We start from the raw sequence: 19,314 nt of genomic DNA on the forward strand, positions 1-19,314 counted from the left end.
GACTTCGCGAGGCTACTGGGGACATTCGTTTGGTTTTTTATAATTTATAGGGAATAAGACGTGAACGTGACAGACAGACTCAAAATATATGTTTCCAGCTAAAGTAAAACTTCAAGTAAAAAGAGCAGCACATATTTTATGTTTTACTGCAGTTAGCTGCTAAACTTTGAACTTTGCCCCTGCATGTCTGGTAGCCTACACTTCAGTATATTGGAGGCTTGGCACATTTTGAAAGATCAGTTATCTGTTTGTGACCTGTCAGACAGTGTGCTATATTTAAACTAAAACTTTACTAAAACTTTTTTTTAAGCGTTTAAACAACACATTTTTTATGACCTCACATTAATTGAGAGACTATGGAGTAGCCTATTTAAGAAACCCTGAGAAAAAGCAAAAAGGTGATTAGCATTTCATTTAAGTTTGTACAGTACCTAAAATAAATGTATTTTAAAATATATTAAAAATCATGTGAAAAAAAAGTGCCATGTTATTTATTTCACCTAATGCATCTGTAAATTAACAAAATTGTTTTTTAACTGTTGTTTTGAATCAAATGCAACAGATGTTTTTGGTTGTTATACTTTTGTTTTTCCATATATTTAGAATGACTATAAATATTACAAAACCAAACCATTAGCTCACTTACCATTAGAAATAAGAGATTGTAGAACTGTACTGCTACTCAAGTTAATGAGTATTTATTAATGAGCCACAGAGTATTTTCTGCATTTAGATTTCATTACATTGCCCTAAACGTTAGGTTATAGTTAAGATTTCTGATACATTTTTCAATACAAAACCACCAAAACTTCAAATTACCAAAACTTTTGGTGATCACACAGATTTCAGGTTTCCAATATAAAAATCTGATGCAGGTATATATTTTTGCCATTCATTTTTTGTTTGTTTGGCCTTTAATAAAACCCAGAGAGAACTAACAAAGATTTCACATTGAACAGCACAGTAACAGGGTTGAGGGAAACTTTTATTACGAACACTGGTATAATTAAATTGCCATGTTATACATGTACAGCAACTAACCGCTTTACAAAAAAGCAAGTAATACAATATCACATATATTTACACTTGTATTTATATACCTTCCAATTTTACACAAACATATTTACAGGTGACAGATACATTGTTTACAGATGATCAATGCAATTAAAAATCTGGCAAATGCATCAAACACACATCATGAATTATATAAAATAAACCACTTTTTAAGTTTGTTTATGATGAGTTTAATTACATATGCAATTTAAAAGGCTTAGGGGCATGCCATGTGTGTCTAACCGCTGCCATGGCAGTCAAGACTGTGCCTTCATTATTGTCTTAAAGTATTGAAGTATCAGATTAGGTCAGTTTTAGATTGGTAGTAGCAATGCAACATCTAAGATTCAAGAGAAAGGAGTTATATTCTTGTTATTCAGAGTAATGGACGCAAAAAAGGCAAATCTTACACTTCGAACACTCAATTGGGTAATTTATGTTCCTTCATATTTTCAATTTGCATTAAAAAAAAAAAAGTGTAAATTTGACATGGATTGACGCGAAATTCACCATTACGACAGGAATAAACATTTCAAGTTTCATTTTTGATCATAACAAAACACTGATCTGAAATCTACTTAGTGCCCTAAAATAACCAAAAGTCAGGATGAACGCAAATTTTGGGATCTGCAGGAGTATGGCTGTAAAACAAACAAAAAATGTAAAAAATAAATCTACAAATAAAATGGAAAAAATGACATTGATTTGGTCCCAGTTTTAAGTGTGAATCATCTGGTACTCATGTATTCCAAAACAATCTTTTCAAAAACATCAAATTAAAATTATGCATAAATATTCCGTCCTCAAACGTTTGGCAGGTACCCTTCTTTAGTAATACAAGTTTCCCTTTAATAAGCATTTCAAAGAGCAAACACATGTACTTTGAGTTTGTCACCAGGTACACTACCATTTCCTCCTCGTAGATTTACAGATCGACATAATAATGGCTGAAAAATGCAGAAAACAAATATTGCACACAAAAATCGGCCACTTCAATTTTAACGGCCATGTTACATAAATTGTGAGGCCCTGCAAACTTAAATGGCACAATTGTTTAACTTTGTGATTCACCGGTTAGGTGCCAAGTGAGAAACCGATTCAATTAAATGCCAAAAACAAACATTGTTACGAAGCTAGTGAGAACTGCATGGAAGAAATCATTATGTTAAGGCATACAACATAAACGAGACAGACGTAAAAATGTACAAAATGGAGTTCACAACAGTTTCCCCTCACAATATTGCAAACTAGTCTTTGGTGCAATGTTACCATGTCAGCATGTGGTGCGATTGGGATTTCTGTGCCGTATGTGAGCCGTTAGTGAGACGGGAACAGGGGAAGGTAAAAGTGTGCACGGATATTTCCTGATCACACACTTAAATCATGTGCAATTTGTACACACATAGTGTTCAATGAAAAAAATGGAAAAAAAAGAACATATTGCACCACTGTGAGACGATGAATATTAATGCCAATTTGTCGTGTTTGATTTGTGCATTTTGGGAAAATCCTACACACGGATACATACTCATCCGTTGCTCTGCTAGAATCGTTTTCGACAACTGATGATATAACGATCGCAACGTAAACCTTCACGTGATCTCCGAAAGGATTATCTACATTTACAGAATAAATATTTAGATGCCGCAATATGATATTCTCATATTTCATGGTCACATGGTACTGTTTACACCGTAGCGCCATATGAACAATATGGTAAATGTTAAAGCCGCGACATGTTTTCATAATTAGTACCTGTTTTCCCTTCCTTAGCAAGGTCTTGCCTATTTTACAAACTATACACAGCTGAAAACCCTGACAAAGGCACACAATGGATAAAATAAGAACCCAAAACATGTGATCGTTATTATCGTCAATAGTATAGTACACATATAATCTTTCTGTGTATACACCTGGATCACGATCCAGATTTCAAGCCTGTGGATATCAGGACGAGTCAGGCCGCGCGTCCATCCCATGGCGGGTCCGGGACTAAATGGAAAAAGACCGGATGCCAAGCCAAGATGATGAGCCTGCGATGAGTCTCCACACGGTTGGTCAACTGTTTGCTGTAGTGGTTAATCAGATCAGTTTCTCATGTACGCGTTTCTTTCAGACATCGATGAGGACGTGATCTCAAGTTTGTGCAAAACGAAGAGTGGACGCCTCAATTTAGCATTTCAATGTGGTCAGTCCCAAGACGTTTTTGATGTTGAGTGCAACAAGGAGAGTTCAGTGCATCCTCCGAACAAGTTCATTTAGGCAAGTGTGTGGCAAGCTTCAACTGGTATCAAAAAAACAAACACTCAAGCGGTTCTTCAATGCAAGAACCTTGTTAAACCGGACGAGGGAAAGCAAAAAGGATTTGTGGAGAAGAACGATGTAGAAATGCTTCTCAGACGATCTTTTTGATGCTTGGCCGTTTGAAGCTGCCTGCACTACGCTGCTTCTGTACCTGGCTGGCTGACCCGTGTCGTATTCGCCCACTGGTGGAGAGACTCGAGGTGGGAGAAATCTCAACGTTCTCCTTGTCGATACCTGCAGGAGAGAGATGTTATGTAACAACCTCGCGTGCACACCGGTAGCCTATTTCCTATCTAAAACCTCAAATTGAATCAATAATTCACAATCATTTTTTTATTTTCATCTAAATGTATCGAATGTAAACAATATATTTTAAAAAGCGTCAGATTTTACAGACATGCTTTGACATGGAGTCAGGCTGTAAATACACATACTGATCAGTAGGTGTCTCAGTGCACAACATTATCACACTGAGGAGAAAGTCTCATGTAGGGATCGTGTGGGAGCGTTCATGATACAAGTGTGAGACATAAGTGTGCGTTTAAAATGTGCCTGTTGTTCTTGTGTAAATTATTAGAAGGCCAATATCAGCATTACTATTCTCATAGGTTCAAATTCCCCAACTATAATTAAATAAAATATAAAAGGCATTTCACACTTTTAAGGCTGTTAATAGAGCTTTTAACCTTGGGTTATGGTGCCTTCTCAGTGCTAAATCTGAATTGTGGTGCCAAAAGTATATAACAAAGAAACCAAGCGGTTCTGTAATAGACAGCAAACCATAAACTGCCTTAAATATCAAATTCCATATACAATTTTGAAAAGTCACAGTTTGGATTTAAATGCTTAAGAGTATATGATTGGATCATTATTGCAGTGATTATTATGTTTCTAGCATGTTATATGTTTGGCAACAGTTCTTCTAACCCTAATTGATGGAGTGTGTAACTTTTCATTTCTTAACCTCTTAGTTGTCATCCAAACTTGAATGGTTGTAATTCAAGAATGATTCGGAATAAAGTCCTAAATTGGTTGGCAGATTATTGTAGAAGTGAAATAAATTAGGAAAGTGAAAAAGAAAAATATCTTATAAAAAACATATTTTACAAGACTATTTTAGACAAAACCAAGAAAATATTTAATTTTAGGTTGTCTCGAAAAATGAGCTTTCAGTAAGATTTAGTTTGGGCGCAGTACCAAACTTTTCCACTAGATGAAAACCAAGCTCCATTACTGACCATATAAGGGCGCCTCCATTTCCATATATGGTTTGAGTGATCTGAATCATATATTTCCATAATTTTTGAAGTGGACATCCTATTCAGAAGTAGTATGCGCAGTTTGGCAGTATTCAACCTCTAATAAACATAAAAACTCTTGCATTGTCAATACAAGATCTTGACCAAAAAATGATGCACCTCTTGATGGAAATAAATGTTGTGATGTTATGTTATTTGTGCATACATTTTTGGTCAAGATCTTGTATTGACAAAATGACTCCAATTAGGGTTAGAAGAACTGTTCTAACCCTAACATATAACATAATCACTGCAATAATGATCCAATCATAGACTCTTAAGCATTTGCCTATATAAATCCAAACAGCGACTTTTTTTGTCCAAGCAGTGTATTTATATGTAGAATATAAGAATGATACATTTTAAAACATTTTTTAAACACATTAATTATAAATGTAAAAAAAAAAGTAACCAAGCGCTAACTAAGGGTTAAAAATGGCACACTGGCCTAACAATTTCAAGTGTGAAAAGCCTTTAACGATGCTATTAAAACTGCAAATGTTCTGTCCTCAGCTGTGTATGTGAGTGTTTGTTTAATACCAGGCCCTTGTGATCTCTCTTCACAGTTCCTGTTAAAGTAGCCCCTCTTGCTTTGATCTGACAGTAGCATCTACTACTGACTCCAGCAGCAGATTTACAATTCAAACACTCTACGGATGGCAACAACTGCTTTTTTCACACAGTGGAGGTCGATGAGTACCTGGGAGGACGAGGTGAGGTGGGAATACAGCCGACTTAGAGCAAGGCAGACAGGCTTCACACAGAGAGAGTAGAAAAAAAAAAAGAAAAAAAAGACATGAGTGACACATTCACAACTCAAAAGAGGACAGGAAGGACAGATGAATGGAAGAAACAGGAAATCAAAATAAAAAATGGCAGCTTACAGATATATCTGACTGCATTTTACTCTTAATGTTCGGCTGAACAGTGAAGCTAAGAAGCAGTTGATATTAGCTCAAAATGCAGATTAAATTGATATCAAAAGGAGAAATTAGTGAGAAGGAATGTGATTTAGAAATTCACTTAAGTGCTTGCTGGATCATCTAATGACTACTGTTACATATGTACCAGGGCTGCACAATATATCGAAATTATCGAAATATCGCAATGCATATATCGCGATATGCATATCGGTCATGAACAAAAGACGAAGAGAAAGTCACTCACTGTTCTTAGCTGAATAACTTTTGTAGCTTTAATAAGAATCAGTATATATTTCATTCATACAGTGAAAACTAAGCAGCATTTTATTTTTACATTTGATTATTCAGTTTCTGTTGTTTAATAATCCTAATGTAGGATAACCTGAACCCCAAACCCCGTGGTTTACACTGATGTTAAAATAACACTTCTTACGCTACAGTAAAACACTGATGTTCATTTTCAGAAGTTGTAGGGATGTTTTCTTGTCACAAAAAGAAAGTGAAACACGTAGGTTATATCATTTTAAATATATTTTAAAGATAATTGAAGTTTATTTTACACACTTTAAGCATTATCGTATTATCGCATTATTTAATGAGTTATCGCATATCGCATTTTTCTTCAATATCGTGCAGCCCTAATATGTGCATATAGAAATACCTCTCCAGTATGAATATATACTCTTTAACGGCCAATTTAACCTGAATAGTATCACACTGCCACCACTGAAAAAAAGTAAAGACAAGAAATAGGCACTTAAATAAGTTACCACAGTTCGCAAACTATAGAACTGGACATTAATTGCCCAACACAGCTCTATAGTTTAGGTTTGTACCAGCTGTTTTCGGTGGCACCTCCTCTGTGGTTCGTGGATGGGAGAGAGTTGGGGACCGTCTATAAACTATAGGGCCCTCTGAACCGACGGCACATTTCCAATGAAAAGGAGACAGAATGCAGTGAGGTTAATGAAGATACAAACGCAAAGCAAAGGTGTCAAATGCACACACAACCACTGTCAAAGCCCTGCACGTCTTGCACATCTAGCGAAACCAGAGAAACTGTCAACTGGCGATGCTTTTAGATATGAAAGCAGACAGAAAAGCGCTGACAACTGCGATCGCAAACAGCAGCGTGGCTACAGCTGTTACGGTGTTATTTTTTAATGCTAGGGAATGTATGCACTAATCACGATTATGTGAGCAGGTGTGAGTAGCACACGATGTGTGAAGGTAAGTGAGCAACTACTGGCTAATTTGCGTCTACGTGTGTGTATTAGCGAATGAGTGTGCGTGCAGTGCAGGAAGTGAGCACTGACCTGGTGAGTGCTGTGAGGTGGCGAGGGACGTCATGGAGTTGGACAGGTTGAGGTTGGCCGTGATGCTGAGCTGACTTTGGACGGTGGGCGGATACGGAGAGGTGGGCGTGCGCAGTGACTCCTCCCCTCCTTCTTCCTCAATGCCAGGAAGATAGGTGTCAATCAAAGCATCTAGGAATTTAACCACGAGCTCGGCATAGTCTGGAATTTGGGTTTGCTGTTGGAGAGTAAAAGCAGGTGTGTGATTAATAATCATTTAGCATTATCATATTTGGTCCTAAGCAGGGCTTGACATTAACACTCGCCAACCCGCCAAATGCGGGTGGATTTTGGCAGCGGCGTGTAACGCGGTCACTCCTACTATGCCACTTTGGCGGGTTGAATTTTATATATAATATAGGCTATACATTTTTCAATTGTAGTCTTTTAAAAAGGCACCTGAAATAATAAACTAAGTGCAATGTAGTGTTATACTCATTTTCCACAGAATAGATACAGAATAGATAGCTTTCTCGCTCTCTCATCTCTCTGACAGCGAGTTGACACACAAACCCGCCTCCCCTCACTCACTCGTTTCATTTGCTCCGGATGAATATTGTTGCTGTAACAGGGATTGAATTTTGGCGTGGGATTGCGTATCACTTTTCTCACATTCTCATTCCCACAAATTTTGTGCTCACACCCAAAGTCCAAGCACACACATTCACATAAACAGTTAGTTATGTTTTAAGTGAACGTAAACATGCATGTTTAACAGCATAATGGATCCATGTGTCAGGTCTTAAAGTGACAGCAGCCTAATATACCTGTTGCCAAATTATGAGATATTAAAAATATCTGTTTGGCAGTTTTCCCCCATGGTATTGATGTCAAAATTGTGGCCAGTGAAAACGCAGAGTGGCTAGTAACTTTGGAAAACCACTAGCCACAGAGGCTGGTGATCAAAAAAGTTAATGTCAAGCCCTGGTCCTTAGATATGGCACATGTAAATCTAAGGGACATTTTTCACCCATTTTGTCACTGATCATACGTTTGATTACTCAGAAACATAATGGTATATTTCACAATAAATTTGAGCAATAGCGGCAAACTGCAATGACTGGAACAACCGAGATCTTTAGGATTCCTGTGGTAAAAACAAGCAGTAATGATTCAGCCCCTTATTAGCTGTCAACAACATTCAAGAAATTTTACGGTCAGGGTTCAACAATAAGGATGTCAGGGCCAGTGTGGGATATTTTTAGGCCAGTTGACGGAAGTAACTTGCACTATTGGGCCAGTGCTTATGTTCATACAATCAGGTTCCAACATCAGTCTGACTGTGTTGACCAGTTTTTATTTTCTGAAATGCATTACATTATTTTCAAACAAAATTGCATTTATGAATTTATAGCTGTCATGGATTTCTTAGAAAACTTCTTAGAATTTCTTAGAAAACTTAATTCAATAAAAAATTAATCTATATTTCTAGTACATAAAAATATGTAGCTAAAAATTTATAACAAATAATATTAATAACATTAATGATAACAATCATACAATTAAAATAGACTTAAAATAGACTTAATTATTAAAAATACTTAATTTATATTAACAAAAATAATTAAAATAATCTAAATATTATAACATGTTACAGTGAAAATATTGGCATGGCAAGTAAAAATAAACTACTGTCTGACAAGGCCAGAAAAAAAACATTTAAAGGGTCATGAAACCCCCCTCTTTCAGCTCCAGTCTACCTCACAATCTTTTTGAAAAATGCAACTTAAATGGGCGTGGATGGCTGTGAGAAGAAGGGAGAGGAATGAGTGTGACAGGGAAGGAGAAGAAGAGGGGGGCGAGGAACTGTCATGTCAGTGGCCCATGCTGACTCTCACTAAAAATCAGGGGTAAAACGTGAGGAAACACAATATTTTTATTTTTAAAGTCCAAAAAAATTAACTTACCATCTGTTTGTCCTTTTAAAAGTAACTGAATGCCCTGCTACATATATTAGATTAACTCTTGACGCGCGTGATCACATGGGTGTGATTAGAATGTCCAGTGCATCAAGTGATCAGCTGCTAAATTCAAATGTGCTTTCACACTTTGACTGGCACTGAGCCAGAGACGGATGCGATCAGCGTTTGACATATATAACAACTATTCAGTGTTTTCAACCACATAATCTTTCTTTTAGGTTTCAGACATTTAAATACACATAAGTACTAGCAAAACAATACACTTACAGTTTGTAAAATACACACTGATGTCTATGGAAGCGGCAATAACAATCCTTTCAATTATAAATTGACAACGTGTTTTATTCATATTAGATACACATTGTGTAAGTAACTATAAAGTTTACTCTATTCTTCTCCCACTTCACCGGTCACTTACTTTTAATGTATTTTGGGAGAAGTGGATGAATTGACGTGTTGTAAATCCGACAGATCCGATTCTGTGAACTGCAGCGCCCATCTCGCATTATAGATCAGCTAACATGATCATTATAAAGGTTTTTAAACGACAAAACATCTCGAGAAAGATGCTTGCATGTGTCGGTATGATAGCCAACCAAACGCCCGCAGTCAGAGTCTAGCCCTGGCAGCATCACAAGGAAAGCCATGCAATGAACACACCCGTACTTTTACACCACGGAAACAAACACTTTGCAACCCATGAATGCCTCTCTCATCTATTACTATCACTGGAAAGCACCACATGGTGTCATGAATAATTAAGAAACGGTGTCTTTTCTCATAGGATAAGAAAACTCAGTCTCATGAATAATTATGCGACACCGATGTGTAATCGAAGTACTATTGTGCACTGCCACGTCACAACCTGTGACGTGGACACGGTGTAGATCGTAAACCCGAAAGACGAAAATACGAAAAACCCTACAATTAAATCTGACAGATGCTAACATTGTCTTCAGTGATGTTCAACACTCTGTTAAAATCTCAGAAAATTTAGTTAGGGTTTCATGACCCTTTAATGAAAAAAATTCATACTTTTCCAGCACAAAAATGTGTTACAAAAAAATCTCATTTACATAAAATAATTTTAAAGTTATCAATATAATAATTGAAATATTGTAACACATTACAGAAAATATTGGCAGGTCACGTAAAAACCTGCATTACGACAAGGCTATAGGAAATAAATCATTATTGCTGAGCCATGAAAGTGGGAAAACACTTCCTTCAGCGAGGGATACATAAGCAATACATCCCTGTCATTTATGCCTTCTTAAACCGCACAGCAGAACTGTGGGAGAGTAACAAGCCGGAGACACCGGATGGGCGCGGGAAATGTTTGGGAAAATCCGTTTTGGTCAATAAATCTAGGAAGCTGCAGAGAGAACGCAGCACACAATTTCTTCACTGCACTCCGCTGGAAAATAAAAAGCGTTTATGGGAGCAGTTAATCATACCTTAGAGAAGGGCCCGGCAAACCTCCAAAGGCCGTTGAAACCGAAACCTGTGAGACGAGAGAGGTGACAGCAGAGACAGATGACACAGCAAGAGTGCAAGAGTGTCAAGGGGGAAAAAAAGGGAAATTGGTCAGACATCTGAAGATAAGTAACACTTAACAGGATGTTGTTTTATAGCCTTTAAACTTTAAACACTTTCTTTTTAGATAATTAAGAAATCTGAATATTAATAAATGACTGGAGAGATTGGCACTAGGCTTTACTCTGCAAGCAGGACGGCTGGTATTGAGGGGGAGACTCCTCATGATAGACCACATTCTGAATGATGCCGTGGACGGGGTTCAGGAGGTTGGGGTCCTGGCACATGGACAGGACGGTGCTTAACTTGGAGTCCAGCAGGTTGTGGCTATGATAAAAATAACACGGGTCAAACTAAAATACAGCAGTTCATGTTTGTACATTGTTAGTTCACAGTCCATTATGTTAACAAAGATTAATAAATACTGTAACAAATGTATTGCTCATTGTTAGTTCATGTTAGTTAATACATTAACTAATGTAACAAAAGACACCCCATTTTTTAAACATGTAAATTATACTACTTTTAAAACATTCCATCCTGTTGGATAATAAAAATAAAAAAAATCCTGAAAGCTAAAAAAAAAAAAGAAGAACATTTTTGTTTTCACCTTGGAGCTGCATAACCCATGCTTATTTCTATTCTCTATAAAGTTCTTAAATCTATAAGTTTCAATCGCATTCCATTCTCTGAAGAACATTAAGGTCAACATTTCACCCTGAATCTCAGACACTCACACAACGGGAAAGACCTTGGGGAAGACCACACTGGCCTCAGCCAAATACTCGTACAGGATCCGCTGATGAAACTCGTCCGTAGTGTATTTCACCAGTGTGGCCTGCAATAAAAGAAAAAATATATATTTTGCTTTACTACATAAAGTATAATAAACATCATATAGCTGGAAAAAGAAAATGAATCATCTTTATTTATCTTTCTTGTGCTACACAAAGAATATGCAAAAAACATTCTATATACAATTTCATACTTAATTCCACCTGCAAGAGGATTTAAAACACAAGAACAAGTACAAAGGAAAGTGGTATGGAGCACACACCAGTACAGTGAGGAGCAGCGTCTGGATCTTCGGGTCTGTGAGAACGTTCTCGTCCAGAAGGACGTTGGACTCGGACATGGACACTTTGCGTAAATGGGAGTTGGCTATTCTCTGGGTTTCTGGAACGAAGAAGAGCTGTTAGCGATTCGATCGCTCTCATTTCTCATGCTTAATTATCATTAACTACACTTAAGCCGCGTTTCCACCGCAGGAACTTTCCCCAGGAACTAGGAACTTTGGGCTGGTACTCGATGTGTTTACACCGCAGGAACCAGGGTCTAAATGAAGTTCCGGGTAAATATTTCCCCCTCCGATAGTCCCTGCTCACGAGGTAGTACTTTTTCAAAGTTCAGGAACTTTCAGGGGTGGGACTTGAGCGCTGCACAAGCTGATTGGTTGTGTTCACGCTGCATTTTGGTTGGATGACTCCACACAGCATTTTATTTATTTTTAACCTCCCTTTTAAAAAAAATCTATTGCGGTTTGTGTCGTGGCTTCATGCAGTAAGAGTTGTCTGTCTACAAATATGGAATTTAATAAAAAAAAAACTGGTGGACTGGCGACGAGTTTCAGGCTTTATTTTGTGGAAGAGGAAACTTTCTGCGCGTTCGTCCCAGCCATCTCACGGTCAATGTCCGCAATAGCTGATAACATACAAATTTTATATCTAACGTTAGCATTACGAGCTTACTGAACACGCTTTATCAGTGCTCGTCTCTTTTCTGCCACAGCTTTTATTATTAAGTCATTATGTTTACACATTGCAAGGCACTCCAAACCATGTTATAAATTTACTATAACAGGATTGAAATAGTGCTTTGAGGTTAGTAACAAACAACTATTTACAAGACTGTCACTATTTATGATTGATAGACTGGGTTCAGGCTTTTTTAAGCGTATTTGCGAAAGAGGGAATTTTTGCGCGTTCATCCCAGGCATCTCACAATAACTGATAACATGCGTTGTTTAATTTTATACGCATACGAGTTTTCTGAACACGCTTTAGTATCAGTGCTCGTCTATTTTGTTTTGTTAATTAACTCGTTAGTAAACCAATACATAACTGCAGCACAGTTTGAATCTCCTCCATACTTATTATAAATGTGGCGCTCAAAACTGATTACTGTCCATCGCAGACTGGGAGGAGCAGTTGCGTGCAGTTTACCTTCCCGGTACTTTAGACCGCGGTGTAAACGCAGAAAGCAACCGGTCTGGGGCAAAAAAAAGTTCCTGGGAAAAAAGTTCCTGGGACAAATTGTTCCGGGTAATTTCAGTGGAAACGCGGCTTTAGATCAGCACTGGCCATCACACATTTGATTGGCAAATGCAGAAAAAACTCACCGATCTCATAGTCGTTTTCAGACACCCGTCTCATTTTTGGAGGCGTGGTGATGCCCGACTCAATATCTGGTCTCTTCGGGGCTTTCGAGTCTGATATTAGGTGATCGAAGCTCTTTCTAGTGCCTAGAATAAACATAAAAACACGCAAGTATGAAGCTAAAGTAAAGCTGCAGCCTATTCAAAAGCCAGTTTGAAAGAATGAAGCCACAGACCACTCATACCCAGTAGTTTCTTCGAGTTGGCCTGCGACGGCTGGCCCATGTCCACGCTCATGGATTTGCGTGGGCGAAGGCTGGTTTGCCCCATGGCAGAGTACGGAGGTGCAAGGCTGCGCTCTGACACTTTCGGGGAAGCCCAGGGCTGGTTTTCACGCAGAAGCCTGACACTAAAGAGAGTGTGAGGATCATCAAAACAAAAACAAAAACACAATAAAAAAATCTATATAGTATGGTTGGAAAGGCAAGTGTATAGTAGAAAGAAACCGGGAACATTTGATGAAAAGTTCTCACCTGCATTCAGGTTCTGTTTCGAACACTGTGTACGTGTCCATTGGAAAGTTCTCCATGGTAACTTCTGAAAGCAGCAATGACTTCCTGTGCTTTAGACTGCAGCGGCTCCTCACCTCCTCGGATACTGTGAGCAAAGCTGTAACACAAACATCCACTTTAGATGTTTTTATCAGAATATAAATACAAAATACAGGTTGTTAAAGGTTAAGGCTCTGTTGGCTTTAACTTACCGGCCAGATAGGCCACACTCTGCGTGTTCACTTCAAACTTGTCACAGCTGCGGTGTTTTCCCACCAGGCCCAGGAGCGTATGAAGGATACGCACCGTCCTCGCCACCGTGGTGGAAGAAGGATGTCTGTATCCTACAAGAAGAAAAGACAAAGATGACGAATCAGAGAGACAGAAGACATTTTACTGATTAACTTCTAATGCTCGATGTGATCAATCGCTAAAACCTCTGAATACATTAATTGGTATGTTGATACATATTTATTGATGTCAGTAATGCATTAGTTCATCAACACAGAAGAGTTAATAAAATAAAAATAATAATAATCATTATTATTAATCCACTGAAAACACTGGCCCAGATTAGTTTTAAGTTAGATATTTAAGTCAGATTATGACATAAATAATATTATTAATACATAAAATGAAATATGCAAGTTGAATCAGATTTATTATTTTTATTATTATTACAATCCTGTTAACCCTTGCAACAGAGGGCCAGCTCAACTTATCTAGCCACCGTATTTTTTACTTTAAACCGCGCGGCTTTAGCTGTAGAAAAACAGCCTGTTTTTGCTGCTTGATATTGCAAACAATATGCATTTTTCATATTATTTTAATCTATTATCGTAATCTTAAACACACAAGTTTGTAGAGCATATAATTTACTGCACATTGCGATTCTTTTAGTTATTTACATATAATAATAATGTAATTATTATTCATTAATATTATTATTATTAATGGCTAATGAATTTAAAGTCTCACACATTCACAGAAAATAGCTTCCGCATTGCAAAATAAGGTGGATAGGTGATCTTTTAAACAATACCTTTGAGTAAATGACCCACTAATGCAAAGTTAAAGTTGGAGGCAAAGTTGAGTCCCACAAAATGGTCCATTTGTTTACAATGCCATTCCAGTGGCTTCCGGATCTCCATGAAGACCTCCTCAGGACTCTATAAAGAGGTGAAAACATTTTTTTATGAAGATAACTGCTCAGAGTTCTTTCACTGCAATACATTTTACCTTGATTTTCTGAGAGGCTGCTACAGAGCCAATGGGTGGAGCTTGACGGTCTAGCCACACCCTAAACCGACTTAGGTCAAGCTCCACCCATTTTATCCAGAGATGGAAAGCAGAATGTCATTTGGCTCCACACATCACATTTATGTGAAAAACAATAATAATAAGAATATCAACATGTTTTAAGTCTGTGGTTGTCTAAATGTGAATTTCAGTCGAGCACCTTATCATTAAACACCCGGAGGCTGTCCAGTGTGTGCAGGTTCTGCTCTAGTAGGGCGGTACCCGCGGAGTACAGATTCACTTCATCCAACTGGAGCACAGCCACAGCCACCCAGAACAGAGCTTTATGCATAGGAGAATCCTGTAGATCATTAGACAAGCACACACAAAACTATTAATGAGTGAAGTGTGTCATTTCCACATCATCTAACAGAACTGCAAAAATAGGTTTCACACATGTACTCATTTCCACATCATCAAACAGAATTGCAAAAATAGGTTTCACACATGTACACACAGAGAAGTAAATTAAAACATTGTTACGGTCGTGTTACTTCAGATGGTTTATTATAATAGATAGGTTTATTATAATAGAATAGATAATAGATTCAGATGTTTTAATAATTGAATCCAGCACACAACGTGACTGCACCTGATCGAGGAGAGGCTGTAGCTTGGTGAGAGCGATGACTGTGGCCTCGATGAGAACCTGGCTGTTGTAATTATCTGGCCCCTTTAAGCAGCTCTCCAGCCCCTGTGCAGGAACAGCATTAATCAGACAGAGCGCTGGAGCGTGACGCCAGCAAATCGTCAGAGCGAATGACACTACAGCAGTTAGACTAGCGCACTGCATTTCTGCACAGACCTGAATCACACTGCATATACAACACAAATATACATCATTTCCAGGCAAAATATAGTCACAATACTACAAAAATACTACAAAAGATGCCCACCATTTAGATGTATTTAACAGGATTGGGGAAAAGGTCCAGAATTGCCTTTCAATTTATAAGTTTATAACTTTTGTAGCGCCAAAGTAGTAGTTGCGTAGATGTCATTAAAAATATCTTCATTTGTGTTCCGAAGATGAACGAAAGTTTTATTGGTTTGGAACAACATGAGGGTAAATAATGATCGAATTTTCATTTTTGGGTGAACTATCCCTTTAAAGGAAGAGTGACAGTGTAGTCAGTGACAACAGAGAAATGTAAGTAGTCCAACCAGTTTGATGTCTTGTGACAGCATGAACAATCAATAAAATCCAGTTAATTCATAAATTATGTTTATTTTGTGTTATGTAATTTTTCCTTAACCGATTAGACATTCAAGGAAATTAATAACGGAAATTAATCAATGCTCAGCTTGCTTAAACTGGACAATGACTTTCTTCTAGAGATGCTGTACAGCCAAAACAAAAAATGTTGCATTCATTTCTTATCACTGTAAAGCTGCTTTGAAACAATCTGTATTGTAAAAAGCGTTATATTAATAAAGGTGATTTGACTTGACATTTCTTTAAACTGTTTAAAACTGTATAAATTCCCACAAAATTCAAAAGTTACAAATTTTGTCTAAACAAAATATAGAACGCATTGTTTACAGACTTTATAAAAGTAAACAGACATCTTAATTTATTGACTTCATAAAAAGTCTCTTATGCTCATCAAGGCTGCAAATTTACATGATAACATGGTTATGGGCAATTCATGAAAAAATTATTTGAATTTCAGCCAATATTAATTCTACTTCTATCTGTATCCTGTTGACAACCTTAAAATAAAAAAAATAATTGGATACTTATTCAGCTTTAAATGCACAGCTGTGTGCACTTCTATAAGCCTTATCAAAAAATGGAACCGTTAGAGAAGACAACTTTATAAAATCAACATATATTAACATAGTTATTTTACAAAAACAAGTGAATACAAGCTAATTAAAATCATATCTAAAATTAGGGAGTTTGAGAGAGAGAAGCAGATGAGAGAAAGAGAGCTTACCCGATCAATGCTGAGCAAAGGACTGGCTTTACTGAGAATACGAATGATCTGTTTGAGCTGCCCGTGAGTCACGCGTTTACTGATGCAGCCGAACACCACCAGCGCCCGTGGCTGAAGAGATGGGTTATACTGGAATGCAAACCTATCCAAGAAAAGAAAATGTAAATTATAAGTCGAGGTAACAGATTTTGTTATTTTAATGTGATTGCACTATGATTCTCAGTTGCAATTGCTCTTGTGTAAAAACTCTTGTGAAATGCGATGATTTCAACGTACTTTTGTGCCAATTCAGTCCACTGATCAAGCCATTTACATCCGGGAATGTCTCTCATACAGGCCTGGGGAAAAACAACTACTGGTTAAATAAAAGACTTCAAGACATACGCATTTATAAAACTCATAACTTTGCCCTTTGAATGGATTTTTCCTGACAATAATTTTCACGGATCTACTCACCCTGACTCGGTAGAGCGCAGTGATTTCATCTTTTTTGATCCCCAGAAATTGAGAAAGAAAATCAATACTACTGATACTGGCCTTCATTCATAGTACTTAGTGTACCATGTTTATGTTGTTTCTACATTTATTTGGAGATTCAATGTCAAAATATGTATTAAAACATAATACATATGGTAAGTTTACATACATTAAATGTTATTAATATTTCAAATAGGTTAGAAATGCCATGTATACAACTATTTAGATATTCCTTTATATTTAATAAATTAGGTTTGCCATAACATTACATTTAAAAATATATTAAAATAAAAAGAGTTCATTTAAAATTATAATAATTTGTGCTGCCAATCAAATAAAAAACAAAAAACAAATAACAAATTAATCACACATTGGGATTAAATTGGACCTATCATTAAGATTAATATATTTTATATTGCATTATTTATTTTTTACACATTGTAAATATTTGTTTAATGGCATCTTTTTACTAAGTACTATGAATGAAGGCCAGTACCACAGATACCAATACTTTTACTGATGACTCCATAAAGTGGATTTATTTCTCAATTTCTGTGGATGAAGTGAGTATGTGTTGATCCATTTACACATATCCCATTTTATATATCCTTTACATGGATCAACACAGTGCTTGACATTGGCAGTTAAACAAAACAAAAAGTGGTTAGGCAGCTCACTTCTATAATACACAATGTTGGTAACTGACCTCCATGATCTCCAAAAGAGCCTCTGTAACCGTTTCCAGGGACGACAGAGCAAAGGTCTCTCTCTCGTAGGAGCCGGGGGAGAAAGAACGGTCTCTGTAGCTGGAGCGGAAGGCAATGACCGCAGCAGATTTGACCTTACTGATGCCGAACAGTAGGTAGAACTTGGGCAGGGAGAACTCAGTCAGACTCAGACGCAGCACCTGTTTGGTCTCCTCTGCAGAAGCAAAAACCAGAACAGCAACAAATCAGACTCAGGTTTTATATATATATATATATATATATATATATATATATATATATATATATATATATATATATATATATATATATATATATATATATATATATATCACATTCTTCAAAATATATTTTTTTGTGCTCAACAGAAGAAAGAAACTCATACAGGTTTGGAACAACTTGAGAGTAAGTAAATGCTGAGAGGATTTTAATTTTTGGGTGAACTATCCCTTTAAGTTTTCAGAGTTAGCACAATTTTTAAAAACTAAACAAAACAAACACTTTTTTATGTACAGATATTATGTACAATAATGTTCATTAATACAGGTTTAAATACTCATTTCATACCCATAAACTGAGAAAAAAATCCATTTAATAGACTGAGATATTAGTACAGATCTTCATCTTCTTCACAAATATTTAAAATATACTATATTACTAATTAAAAGTATATTACACATTTTAAATGTTAAGTGCAATTTATAAGTTGGATTTCATACTTGGCATTAGCAATCCTCTGAGTTTAAATGTTTAAAACATTTCCAAATTCATATTTATTTTTAATATGGATTTCCAGTCAATATCCATTTTGTGTGATTTATCGCTCACCACTGAAGTTAAGCTGTGAGCAGGTGCAGAGCGAGTGGATGATGTTAATAACGAGGCCGTGCGTGGACGCTCGGAGGGACAGCGGGCCGGTGGCCACCAGCAGGGTGACGACGTGGAACAGGTAGGGCAGATGAGCGGCCACGTCCAGAGAGTTGTTGAAGGAGAGCATGAGCATGTAACGGGCCAGTATGGCGATGTCGTCCCACATCAGGTGCTGCTCAAGGGTGGGGGTGGGAGACAGGCACGTCTTATCGATGATCTTACACATTCGGCCAATCACCTGAGAGATGAATTTATAATTCAATCTTTTTGTTACATTGCAAACAATATAAGAAATAATGCTTTAATTAGTCAATGGTGAAAATGAAAACCAATAAGTCTAATTAAACACTAAATCAAACAAACATCATTGAAGCTGTTTAAAAGCATTAAGTTTACAAAACGATCAAAATTATGATTATTTGCAAAAGGCATAATTTATCATTTCAAACAAACTTCAAATCAGAAAGTAATCCAATAACAAATAGAATCCAGACAATGTGCCTTTTATTTTCACACTGTGACATGCACCTAAACATTATTTGCTCTCTCAATAAGATTATACTTGGTCCCTCACTTAACCTCAGAGTCCCGCTGCTATACGAGTCTTAGAAAAGCAGACGCAACAACTGGACAAAGCCTGTCCTTGTGCTGCTCACTGTGACAGCAGTGGCTGGCACATGCTAACCA

At 36.9% G+C, this 19,314-nt stretch overlaps 1 protein-coding gene across 4 annotated transcripts in view; it reads right to left on the minus strand.

Moving 5' to 3' along the window:
• Positions 1–965: 965 nt before the first annotated feature.
• Positions 966–19,314, minus strand: part of nf1a (neurofibromin 1a) — an 83,655-nt gene continuing 65,306 nt past the window's right edge. For 2 of the 4 annotated variants that reach the window (XM_084126851.1, XM_084126852.1), the window contains 18 exons: positions 18,586–18,865; positions 17,739–17,953; positions 16,832–16,893; positions 16,556–16,697; positions 15,208–15,309; positions 14,776–14,916; positions 14,359–14,485; positions 13,529–13,660; positions 13,299–13,434; positions 13,011–13,174; positions 12,790–12,912; positions 11,449–11,567; positions 11,129–11,229; positions 10,576–10,718; positions 10,313–10,359; positions 6,895–7,111; positions 5,356–5,409; positions 968–3,591 (listed from right to left, as the gene is read on the minus strand). In XM_084126851.1, the coding sequence (XP_083982977.1) occupies positions 3,449–3,591; positions 5,356–5,409; positions 6,895–7,111; positions 10,313–10,359; positions 10,576–10,718; positions 11,129–11,229; positions 11,449–11,567; positions 12,790–12,912; positions 13,011–13,174; positions 13,299–13,434; positions 13,529–13,660; positions 14,359–14,485; positions 14,776–14,916; positions 15,208–15,309; positions 16,556–16,697; positions 16,832–16,893; positions 17,739–17,953; positions 18,586–18,865 (2,448 nt within the window). In that variant the 3' untranslated portion in view covers positions 968–3,448. Of the gene's footprint in view, positions 3,592–5,355; positions 5,410–6,414; positions 6,493–6,894; positions 7,112–10,312; positions 10,360–10,575; positions 10,719–11,128; positions 11,230–11,448; positions 11,568–12,789; positions 12,913–13,010; positions 13,175–13,298; positions 13,435–13,528; positions 13,661–14,358; positions 14,486–14,775; positions 14,917–15,207; positions 15,310–16,555; positions 16,698–16,831; positions 16,894–17,738; positions 17,954–18,585; positions 18,866–19,314 lie in introns of all 4 variants that reach the window. The other 2 variants (XM_084126853.1, XM_084126854.1) reach the window with 2 other exon arrangements.

This window comes from Abramis brama, assembly GCF_963993115.1.
Source record: "Abramis brama genome assembly, chromosome: 10".
Lineage (NCBI taxonomy): Eukaryota > Metazoa > Chordata > Actinopteri > Cypriniformes > Leuciscidae > Abramis > Abramis brama.